Source organism: Leuciscus leuciscus (assembly GCF_965113295.1).
Source record: "Leuciscus leuciscus genome assembly, chromosome: 23".
Taxonomy (NCBI): domain Eukaryota; kingdom Metazoa; phylum Chordata; class Actinopteri; order Cypriniformes; family Leuciscidae; genus Leuciscus; species Leuciscus leuciscus.
This window is the reverse complement of record NC_138747.1, coordinates 23991702-24004877: the sequence shown is the minus strand read 5'-3', so window position 1 is coordinate 24004877 and position 13176 is coordinate 23991702. Positions and strand designations below refer to the sequence as shown.

The 13176-nt window shown below is 38.0% G+C and overlaps 1 protein-coding gene across 2 annotated transcripts; it reads left to right on the top strand.

Annotated features, from left to right (window-relative positions):
* The first annotated feature begins 405 nt into the window (after positions 1–405).
* Positions 406–8069, top strand: diras1a (DIRAS family, GTP-binding RAS-like 1a). 2 transcript variants are annotated; one of them, XM_082156648.1, is made up of 2 exons: positions 406–575; positions 5903–8069. In XM_082156648.1, the coding sequence occupies exon 2, from the start codon at positions 5950–5952 to the stop codon at positions 6535–6537; it is 588 nt and encodes a 195-aa protein (XP_082012774.1). In that variant the 5' UTR covers positions 406–575; positions 5903–5949; the 3' UTR covers positions 6538–8069. The 2 variants fall into 2 exon arrangements, with proteins under 2 accessions (XP_082012774.1, XP_082012773.1); XM_082156647.1 differs by having other exon boundaries at positions 409–662.
* Positions 8070–13176: the final 5107 nt, after the last annotated feature.

Here is a 13176-nt window from a genome sequence, read left to right as displayed (position 1 = left end):
TACAACCTGATTACATCCGCAGGTGTACGCATGGCATCTGATCCTATCTCAAAATAATGTGTTGTATAGTGATGATTTAACCATGTCTTAACCATATATAACCACATATAGTGGCGTTTATAGACTAATATGAGAATTTTTGTCCGTTTATTTCTTATAAAACACTATTTTCTTATAGATATTAAATTTTTTATTCTGTTTTTATTTATTTTTTCCATTCCAGCGCCTCCATCCATGCCCAGTGTGTGCCATAAAGGACAAAATGGTGTTTTATTAATAACATCCCCATGTAGTGACGGAACAATGTTGTATGATCAACATGGCGTAGATGGAGAACAGTTTAACGGTATAGAGCAGGTGGGGTTTTTGTTCTCTTCGTGTAACGGGACACAGGACGCGGGGGTGAGCCGCATATCGCGTGCTTGCGTGCGTCAGAGAGGACGTGGTAGGACAGCTGGAGCGCGCGCAACCGCCCGCCCGCCCGAAGAGCAATAACAGCATTTTCAACGACATCACTCGATTTACGCCATGCAAATAACACGAGAAAATGAAACGGGACTGGTACGACAGAGAATGTAAGACATTTGTCGTGTATCTGATCTTCTAATGCTTCCTATAATTTATGACTAACAAGATTTGGGACGTTGCAACACAGTCGCCAGGTAAGAATACATCTCTTTCTATATACTAGTTTTAATATGTAAAGCAAGACAAATGCGGCTTTCGTGTATCGATACGCTCATTGTCTTTACGCGCGTCTTTGTAGAATTTCGTGTGACGGACCGCAATCGCATCTTTAGGCGCACAGCAACGTAATGACTCTGAGGAGCCTTCGCTATGATTCATTGCCTGTGTGCGCGAACGATACTCTTTTGACGACAAAGCGATGATCGACTTCGGCGATTATCTCTTCCTTTTTGTAAATGACGTTTCGGTCAGTGCGAATACGTGAAATAATCTCGGATGATCTATTTGTTTCTGTATGAATGTGAACGCGACATGTGATTAAGTTAAACGAAATTCTAAATAGCGTGTGGTGTTATCCACGGCCTCTCATTGCTTCAAAATGCTTGTATATTCATGTTGCATGGCCTATATGTGCTTTATTACCCAACTGGCTGAGATAAAATAACAGGATCCCTGTTTTGAATGTTGCCTAATTACAGCTTTACGCGCAATGTTAACGCCAGTTGTAACAGCAAACCCCGTTGAGAAGCGGACCATCTCAGTTCTGCATTCCATCAGAGATTTCAAGAACTCGGGATCGAGCTTGAGTAAGAATTGAGTTGGTGGGCTGTGGTATTTTTAGACATCACATGCGATAGACGTTTGTCTCTTGTAGACAACCTCAGTTAAACATTTCCTCACCTCAGGGAAAATAGCTGTGGATTTGAAGTATTATTTTATTTTATTGTATTTAAAAAAAAAAAAAAAAAAAAAAAAAAAAAATTAAAGGAAATCTGAACTTTTCTTAGATTACATATTTTCCTTTCACTATAAATAGTTTCAACTCAGTGTATGAATTGGCTGCAGTGACATAAATTAAACCCACTGTTTGCCAGTTGGTTACTAGGGTAACTGACAGAATGATGACATGCAACATTAGAATTTTTTTATTTATTTTTTTTGGCCCAATCTGTCTTCTCATTCTTGATTTTGCTCATTCTCTCAGTCACCCTATACATGCCCCTAGAGGTCTGTTTCCACAGTAACCGGATTCCCAGAGTCCCCAAAAGATGCACAACTGAGAGGTCCCTAAGTGGCTCAAGGAGAATCTCTAATACAGCTTAGGTGTTCAAAGGCCTGATGTATACTGGCATCATGAAAAACTGGTACAAACCTGCAAAAAACAAATGCAATATCATCTACTGTGGTGCCTCAGTGGGTACCGTGCACCCATAGCCAACCAAGCAGACACAGGTTTTGGAATATTAACCATGGTAAAATCACTGCAATCCACAGTTTCGAATAGCTTAATGCTTTATAAAATGGAGACACCAATATTCAATAGATATATTTATTGACATTAATAAGAGTAAAGGCCCGTTCACACCAAGGATGATAACTATAACAATAAATAATTCCAAGAGAATGTGAAATCCACAGCACAGCTATAAATATAACAACACAGTTGACTGATATCAATGGAATACATTTCAGAACAATTTTCTAGCTGATGAACTATAAAAACATTTACAGCCAATCAGAATCCATCCTGCTTTAATCAGAGCTTGAGCATTAAAAACGGCAGGTGGCATAACTACTTAATATAATACACAGAATGTCGTGCATTGGTGTGGATGCTAATGTAGTTATCGTTATAGTTAACGTTTTTGTGTGAATGAGCTTTACGGAAGCCTTAAGGCACTTGTACGGAAGCCATAAGAAAAAAAAATGCTTTAGTAAATCATAATTATCATGATAAAATTATGACATACTAATTCAAAAATGTAAACAAATTTGGTCATATTTATGAGAGGAAAAGTAAAAATAAAATAAAAAGACATTAAAAATCCTCATCATCATAATAATAGTAATAATAATATATGAATACATTAAAACTTAAAATGTGTATTACGACTTTTTATGTCATGACATTAAAAGTCATAATTTTGACTTATTGTCATTTTGAATTTTTAGCTCATAAGTATGACTTTCATGAAAATGAATTTTTATATGCTAATATTTACCAAAACAATTATTATTATTATTATTATTATTATTATTTTGGCAGAAATTGGCTTCCATACACTTCAGCCATAAATGCTAATAAAATTATGTCATGACAATGCTGACAGGCTGATGGCACCACAAAAACATGAACTATCCTGCTTAACTAGTAGGGTACAACGGGACTAAAGGCACACCTTAAGAAAAAAAGTTACACTCCCATAGTGTATGATTGCAGTAAAAATATATATGTTTGTATTGAACATTTATGGAGCAACAGATTTTATGTGAAAAAAAAACAACAACTAAATTTAAAAATCGTATTAATGTATAAGGTGGCAAGGTTTTGTTTTTACCTTTCACACACGGGTAAAAGGCTCACCAGCATGGGACAAAAGACACACAGTATTGACACAAATACTTTAGCTAAAATAATATATTTTTAATAATGTCTAAGTTAATACTTGTTCAAAACAATCACAATAATGTTAATATAAAAATATATTTTAAAAACACAGAAACAAAATTATTTAAAAAAGTAAAGATTCTGAAAGCATTGAAGGAGATCCCATAATAATTTAATATATCATATATATATATATTTTTTTTTATTATTTTTTTTTTTATGATGGCTATATTCTAAATATGGTAATTATCTCTAAGGGAGACACCCAACTTGATATATGATATTTACCATCTAACCATGTCATGTCAACAAATGGAAAAGTGTTGATTATTGTGCCTTTCGCACCAACAGCAGGGGCGCCACAAAAACTATACTTTTAGATATTCTTCCGTTATTTAATTATTATTTTTTTTGCTTTAATTACTTTGAACAAAATTGAAAATCATTTAGAAGACCTTTGTGTCAAAATATATTCAATCATTTTATAGCGAATATACTGTGCTACTTAAATATTAGATCAAATTCGCACAAAATCAACTTTGAGTTGCTGCCCGCGATCACATCAAGGATATATATGCTGCATGAGTGAATGCTACTGCTGAAACATGCACATAAATACAGTAAATAGTGTAAGCTGCTGCGAGGAAACTAGGCAGAACCCCCTAACAGATCTAGGCAGGTGTCGCTGTGGAAGGAGGAGGGCTAGGACAATTCCTGTGGTGTGCTGCAGTTGTGCTTGTTCGGAAATAAATAGGTTACGTAGATAGAACAAACAGATCGATTGGTCAAAGTGGTCAGCTTTCAGAGAACCAATCAGCTGCTCAGAAGAGTTTTATGACTGAACTATGTATATATAGCTGGCCCACACGAAACAATCAAACTCAAACTCTGATACTTTGGCTTTGTTCTCAAACAGCACATCACATATCTCACAGTTCTGTGCATTAACTCCATTGGACAAAATCTACTAACTTTCTATATAAATTGTCTGACATCTGGTCAGTTTTACTAGTAGGGAAAAATTATGGAAAATGAGATGTACGAGTCAGTTTATGAAAGTTTATTTTTGGTTCCATGCACATATAAAAACAATATGTCTTAAATATTCCAAACTCGCTTTCCACTCATTTTATGCTGCTAGCAAACCAAAGAGGACGTCTTCAGTAAGAGTAATCTTTAGAAATCTGGTCTCAGTTCATCTGAGTGATAGTAATCATTAATGCTAATTCAGAAGAACCGCTGATTTTTACACTGGGTCTGAAGTAGATACATGACCCCCAGAGTTTCAAGCTCTTAAAAATTCAGACAGGTTCTCTGTTAATCAGACCTCATTGGTCTGGTGTGTGTATACAAAGTCTATCTTGTAAAAATTAGGCATTTAGTTAAATCTCTATTCAGGCTGTTAGGAAGTGTCTCTAAATGCTGCAGGAATTCAGTAAGATGCCAGAAATATCTGGTGTGAACTTGCTTTCCACTGGAGACTGAATCCAACGGCTGCTTCACAGCAAGATAAATGAGTCATTAATAGATGACCTTGATGCTGATGGCAGCAGAGACCATCCTACTCAATTCACAAAGGCACAAAGACATACAGTGACATACACTAATGTACACACACACACACACACACACACACACACACACACACACACACACACACACACACACACACACACACACACACACACACACACACACACTTTATTTATTTTTTTGTCAGGCAACACTGTTACCAGTGATGTCATGTGTAGATCTCATGAACAATATCAAGCACATCATATTACAGCCCTAAATGAAAATAAAGAAATAAGAAATTATATTGTGCTTTTAAATAATTTAGCCATTTTTTAGGAATTTGTTTTCTTGTACTTAATAATTATTGGTGAAATGTGTCATTTCTGTGCCTCTAGCATCAAACTATCATTACTAACACTTCCCCAGAGTCCCACCATACATGCACACTATTGATCATGTCGATGTGGCTATATTGTGCTAGTCTGGGTGCTCAAACAAACAGATCCATGTTTTGATAGTGCCACAGAGCCACAATGTTTACACATTTGGTGGACTCAGCCTACAAATGGTTTACTTTAAACCATCGCTGCATGCTAAGCTGGGATAGGGAAAAAACCCAAATGACTTTGAAGAACATTTCCCACCAAAACGCTCATTACCCTAATGCAAAATTACATTGTGGTAGTACCTCTTGTACTGGCTTTAATTTATGCAGATTTCCTTTAATTGTAGGGTACAATGTGACAATAAATAACTAAAATAATGAATAAAATGTAACAATTATTAAGTGTGTGAGTAGTGGTGAAGCATAGCAATTTCAAATTATTTTTTAAATTGTTTTATTTAATCATTATAAAACATTTTAATGGATTAATAATTAGTGAATAAAACGAAATAAATTACATTGAATTACTTTACATTTTCCATTTATTCACTGTCAACGATTTCATATATATTATTGATTTTAAAAACTATCACTGATTTATTGGTTATCTGCCCATTTTCCTACCTTATTTGTCTGTATGGACAAAATCCACTATAGGATGATATTCAAACAGACAGTGTAGTAATGTAGTAGGTCAGTTGAAGATGTACCAGTACTGGTCTTCCTTTCCTTGCTAATAGATTGATTGGAATAGACTGAAAGTATATATACATATATTTTTCTTTTTCTGGTTTGATGTTTGGAAATGAGAATGTTTGCAGAACCTCTATTCATTTGTGTTTGAATGTTCACCTCAGAAGACACATTTATATTGGATACACTTCTTATGTGGATGTGTAGCAAATGAATCCTTTTTCCTTTTTCAGATCTCAGGGAATAATTGAGTCTTAACCGCCACATACCCCGATAAACCATGCCAGAGCAGAGTAATGATTACCGGGTGGTGGTCTTTGGAGCAGGGGGAGTGGGAAAGAGCTCCCTGGTTCTGCGCTTCGTTAAGGGCACCTTCAGGGACACCTACATCCCGACAGTGGAGGACACATACCGCCAGGTCATCAGCTGTGACAAGAGCGTATGCACTCTGGAGATCACCGACACCACTGGCAGCCACCAGTTCCCTGCTATGCAGCGTCTGTCCATCTCCAAGGGCCATGCCTTCATCTTGGTCTACTCCATCACCAGCAGGCAGTCACTGGAGGAGCTGAAGCCCATCTACCAGCAAGTGCTGGCCATCAAAGGTAACGTGGAGAACATCCCCATCATGCTTGTGGGTAACAAGAGCGATGAGACCCAGCGTGAGGTGGAGACCAAGGAGGGCGAAGCTCAGGCAAACATCTGGAAATGTGCGTTCATGGAAACATCAGCCAAGACCAACTCCAATGTGAAGGAGCTTTTTCAGGAGCTCCTGAACCTGGATAAGAAGCGTGATATGAGTCTGAACATGCGCTCCAGCAAGCAAAGACGTGCAGACAAGCTGAAGGCGAAGTGCAGTGTGATGTAGGAAGCTGGATCCATGGTTGCATCACTCAACGCATAACTGACTCCTTGATAATGTACATAAGTCCCTCACCTTAAAGGAACAGTATGCCCAAAAAATGAAACTTCTGTCATGATTTACTCTTCATCCTGCCATTTTAAACCCACATGACTTATTTCTCCCAGAGAACACAAAAGTATACCTTTTTAAAAGAATTGTACTGATCAAACTTGTCCATGCAAACAAAATTCTCACTGAAATGGTCAATTTGACTTGTGAGGTGTATTCCAAGTCTTATAAGGGAAGTCAAATTATATCATACAGTATATTAAGTGTCATAAGTTGAACACATGAATGAAACAGACTGATTTTGTGAACTGGATCAACTGATTCTTCGAAAAGGATTCAAGCAAACAATTTGTTCACGGATTAGATAACATTACATATTGCATTAACATGCCAAATTGACCTAGGGTGGATCTAAAACATTTTAGTAAATACCAATGTAAATTAAGCAATTTTTCCACACAAATCAATTGAATGGCTTGATAAGACTTGGAATTCAGCAAACTAGTCATATGGACCACATTTATGAAACTTTCATGGTTCTGTTGCACCTTTATGATTCTTATATTTCCTTTTTTGTGTGTTCAATGAAAGAAAGCCATGAATGTTTGGAATGACACGACGGTGAGTAAAAGATGACAGAACTTTCATTTTTGGGTGAACTCTCCCTTTAACTATAGATTCCTCTCAGTCTTAATCAGGTAATCTTTAGTGTGCATCCAAACCTTCAATCGTCTCCCTTCCCCTGTATGTTCTGACTCCTGTAGTGACTCTGTGTACAAGACTATAAAAGCTGGCACATGAAGCAGGGAGGACGTCCCACTATTCTCACACATGCTCTCTCTACTGCTTTCTGTGGACTTTTTATTGAATTCAAGACAGACCAAATTATCAATGTGACCATTTTTATGTCTGACTGTGGCTTAAATGGTACGGTGTCGAAATGCAGACATAAATGTCTTGAACTGGTTATGCATTGTACGGGATTCTCGTCCAAAGAAGGAAAAGGCATGGACACAGCTAAAGAGGCGACACTATCTGCTCTTCCAAATTACATAGCAGCACAAAAGCCTTTTACGAATCGGAAAACAATTCGGGACGAAGGACATTCTTAGTTAACCGGCTTGCCAGTGATGTAACCTGGTATAACAGAGTAAATTGCATAATGCATGTTTGATGATATAAACTACCTTCATATTAAATGTGATTGAGATATTTTCATCGAGAACAGAGCTATACCTTATTGAAGCACAGTGAATAAGTCATAAATGTGATCATTTCTAAAAGTTTTTTTTTTTTTTTTTTTTTTTGTGAGGGGGGTGGGTGTTTGGGGGTGTCGATTGGTGCTTTGTTTTACTCTGTTATGTTTTTCAAGTGTTGATGGCACTCGAAAACCTTAATATATGCATTTCATCATCTAACTGAAAACATATATCCTGTATGTGAAATCTATGTGTATTATCAGCACTAATGAAAGCCCCTGTACAGCCCCTGTTTTTCTGTCGGTGTCTATATTTCCTCTGATAATTTAATGCCATTTGCTTTAGCAATACATAATATAAAAGCACTTTTAGAATCTTGAGCACATTCAAAACACAGAGCATTAACCTTTACTAAAATGTTCTTGTCAAACACTCTGCGTTTACAACTTTACTGCAGATACAGTGTTTATTCAATAAATATTATGTGAGGGACCAGAACAATAAAGAAGCACAAACAAAAGGGATATAATTACTGCTTGTTTTCTTTTGTGGCTTTGAACATCTATGTACAGTATCCAGTGGCCCCAAAAGTATTTAGATACTTACTTACCAATGCAAATGCACTGAATTAATATGCAAAATATTAAACCAAGTGGCATCTGGAAGCACTTGATGCTAGAGCTTTTCTTAGAACTATTGGCACTTTTCTGAGCCGTTTGTGAACAATCTCAAAGTGATTTTTACAGGATGTATGAACTCAGTTCATTGTATAGAACAGCATCACCTGATTTATCATTTATTTACAACTTAAACTCTTATAACACATTTTGCTTGAAAAGCATGTTTGTCCTATACTGTATCTCTTTCTATCAAATGCTTTGATATTTATTTACTTTAAAACAAAAGACATTCCTACATTTTAAACTGTGACTTCAATGTCAAAATACTTTCTGGGGCCACTGTAGATGAGATTGCAGGTACTCAATATAATTCTTTAAGGTGAAAAGTATTTTTTAACAGTGATGTGAACTCTGGGCACTTACTATAGTACTGCAGTTCATGATGGATAATATGCAAAAAGAGCATCTGGTGGAACATCTGCTCAGTCAGTCATGTTGTATCTCTGAAGATTCAACAGAAAGAAAATAATTAATTAGCAGATGAAATAAAAGCATATATTTTAGTGTGCATAACAACAAGGATAGAAAAGCAGAGCATGCTTAAAGATAAGTTCAATGTAAAGCCCAACAGTTCACTCAAATGTACAGTTATTCACATCTTAACATGTTTGTGAAATACTCCTTACATTGAAGCAACTATTTAAAATTAAATTAAAAATGTCACTCCAAAATGAAAACTGTTATCATTTACGCACCCTTATGTTGTTCCAAGCCTGTGTGACTTTTGAAGAATGTTGGTAAACAACTTTTTTTAAGTGACCATTTGCCATCGGGCCAAAAGTGAGCATGCCAGTGCATGCCAGGGTCAGTTGCGTTTCCACTGTCACTTGCGGGGCTTGATTGGGCCTCATCAGGGGCCCGTCGAGAACCTTGGTCCAAAGCGAACTGGGGCTTGAGGAGTGAACATGAACAAAGGCGTGGTTTACCTGTGTCAGGAGACGGTCAACACCGCTGCTCATTTCCCATGATAGGCCTATTATATTTCAGGATATTAGCTAACTTCGACATTTAAGACATTTTAAACAATTTTCAAAACTCCCTTTGAGACACCAGTGAGTTATTGAAATAACTTCCTTGTGATCCGATGGGAATTCTGATCACTGTATGAGGCAGAAATATATTTATATGTGATAAGGCTACTTGTGCTAACCATTGTGATAATAAATACACTCATGTTTATGGAGAATACCAGAGACTGCTTGAAGAACGTAGAAAGACAAATATGATATTAATCGTGTATTTATTTGTTTCATGTTTTATCTGTCTCTTGCCTGTGCATTTGTTGATACCGGACTAATGCATCCGCATGTCATAAACAAGCACTCCGGTTAACTCGTATTTAACTCAAAACTCCTCTTTGCTTCTCTGTTGCTCTGGCTGAAATAATAACAGTATACAGTAGTGAGATGGTAGAGATAGCTCAAACCTCCTCAGATCGCATCATTTTGTGGAAAATTAAAAGAAATGCTCACTCTTTCTAAAGAAATGTGATGTAAACATGATATTTTATCAATATTTATCTAACTGCATAAGCCTTTGGACTTAAAAGCCTTAATGGAGTTGTTTTGTACATTCTTGTGATCACAAATAAATGGAAGCAGGTGCAACTGAATAGGTATGGTCTTTTTTTATGAGAAATGGTAAATACCAGTTTTATTCAGCATGATTGGTGTGAACTCCTGACACAAATTAACAAATGACTGTCACTGAAACATTTTATATTGTAAAACATTGGTCAAATATCAATGCTGGAATTTTAAGTCTTAAGTAAAGACCAACCATTTGCTGCTGTCATGCTCATTTTGCGATCTAGCTAGTTTTCAGTCAGCTGGTAAAATGGTGGGGTTGTGTAACATTGTTCTATGGAGGCGTGTTACGGGCATGTTTTAGGGCAGCGCTGCAGGGCTACTGGGCTGACAGTGGAAACAGAACTTGATTTTGGCCTTGTCTGAGTCTATTGGCCCCGTCCTGGCACATTGTTAGCCCAGGCTTGCACTGGCCCAACAGTAGAAATGCGGCTACCCTTGTATGGGCTAAATAAACAAACAAACAATAACATTTCTCAAAATTTCTTCTACTATGTTCCAAAGAAAAAAGAAAGCTGTTTTGGAATGTCAATCAGGCCGGGTGAGTAAATTATGAATGATGATGATATTTAAATGATTTGATAAACAACTGTAACAATGGTTCCCTGAGAAGGGAAGAGAAGCTTCGTCTGACGTAGACGCTAAGGGAACGCCTCTGCGTGATGGCTTGGTGGGACATCATCCCGTAGCGTGTGACGTCATGACAAGGAAGCTTTAGAGCGCACCTGGACCTAACAATGTCAGCTTCTGATAGGCCGAAGCAAGTTTTAGATTATAAAACTTTATTAATCCCTGTAAGGGGAAATTTATATGCCACATTGCTCATTACAAACACCACAAATAGACAATTAAACATTAAAAACAACAACAGTCAGTACATAGAAAAAATTTCACAACTCCATAAAAAAACCTAACTGCAGTACAAATAAAAGATTTATTTTAAATAAAATAAAAGTCTTCCACTAAATGAGCTTTTAAGTCCACTAAAGATACAGTGTAGTGGATGACCTTTGTAAAACAGAATAATTTTTAATTTTGCCCTTGTTCTCTTTCCACAATGACCTCAAGTGAATCAGGATTAAAGGGTTAGTTCACCCAAAAATGAAAATTCTGTCAGTAATTACTCACCCTCATGTTGTTCCAACCCCGTAAGACCTTCGTTCATCTTTGGAACACAAATTAAGATATTTTTGATGAAATCTGAGAGCTGTCTCACTCCTCATAGGCTTCTAAAGACGTTATAACTTGCTGGCCCAGAAAATGCATTAAAGACATCGTTAATATAGTCCAAGTGACTACAGTGGCTCAATCTTAAGTTTATAAAGCGACGAGAATACATTTTGTGCGCAAAAACAAACAAAAATAACGACTTTATTCCACTATTCATTTCCTTCTCTCTGGGCCTCGAGTTTTTTCACGTAGGATAACTGCGCAGCACTTCTGTGTTGTACGTCACCACGCATCACACACATGACCAGCGTCGGCCAATAGTGAGTCTACGTGTGACGTGCAACACAGACGCGCTGCGCAAAAACACTACGTGAAAAAACTCGAAAACTTTGTGTTCCTCAAAGAACACCTACCTGCATGATACCTACCTGTCTTCTGCGTCCTTCATCTGTCGTCAGTCATCTGCCTCTATCTCCATTTCAGAACCTGCAACAGATAAGACCATTACTCATCCAAAACACTATCTTCTTCAGTTACTCACCTGCTTCCAGTGTTGCAGTAACACACTTCTGCAATATAACCTGTTGATTACTTTTATCTGTGTGAATCCTTCTGTTTCATGACAGAAGACCAGACCCTAAACTTAAAGAATGGACGTTTCCCGCATCCATCAAAACACAACCGATCATCTGATTCACTGTTTCCAGGATGTCCGCCCGATCAAAGTATATGAAAGAGTTCCTAGAAATTTCACACCAGGTCAACTGGACAGATGACGTCCTAAAGAACGTGTTCGGGCTTGGACTGGACGATCCTTTGCACCAGCCTGCTTCAGCCGCAAAACCAAATTCATTCACACAATACCTGGCTCATGTGCTGTTGTTGAGTGTTTCAGCCTTTACCATGGGTGAGGCTGATAATTACACATCCACTCAACCACCATCACCAGCCATCTTCCTCGCCACACTGCCTGAATGTCTTCATGTCATACCTGCCGAGCCAGAGACTGTTCACGCCATGTCAGCCGTGCCTGAGCCCGCTTCAGCCTACAAGCCAGCTCCAGGGTCTCGTCCTGCCGAGACCGCCTTTCCAGGGCTTCTTCACGTCAAGCCTGAGCTTCATGCCACGCCTGAGCCCTTGTCCCCGGCCAAGATGGCCACCGCCACATCAGAGCCTATTCCTGTCCCAAGACCTGTTCCTGAGCGTAAACCCATAATAATGCCGGCATCGCCCTGGAGTCTGCATACCCTACTTGCCCTCTGGATGAAGACTCCAGGACGCCCATCCCCCCTCCCTGGTTGCACCATCTATGGTGTGAGGACGCGCCTACCGGGAGGTACTGGGTGTACTGTCACGGTCACCAGCTAATCACCACCTCCTCACTACATTTCCCATCATCCTCCCTAGCTCTCACCTGCATGCACTTCCAAATCACAGAGATCACTGTCACCTGTCACCAGGTGACAGTTCGTACTGTTCGTTTTCTCACACAAACCGCTCGTTTCGTGTCTTAGGCCATCAATGTGTACTTACGATGGGGAATTGTTTAATTTGGATGAGGGGGAATTGTTTTAATTTGGACTCTGTGCATGCTCTTTGAGGTGGTGACCACAGACCTGCATTATATGACTGACAGACAAGAACGGTTTGACCTAAAAATATCAAAATTGAAACTACTGCGGAAAAAAAGACACCTACATCTTGGATGCCCTTGAGGTAAGCTAAAACATACCAAAAATGTATTTCAAAGTGAACTATCCCTTTAAAAACAGTCTCACTATTCTTCTTCCAGTTTAACTTCCAGTCCAAATATTCATAATTTACTGTCCAAGATATTTATAACACTGGACAATCTCTATTTTTTAATTGTCACTGGTAGTGTTACTTCTCTTTTTCTTCTAAAATCAATGATCAACTCAGTCTTCTCCACATTAAATTTTAGGAGATTTTCATCACACC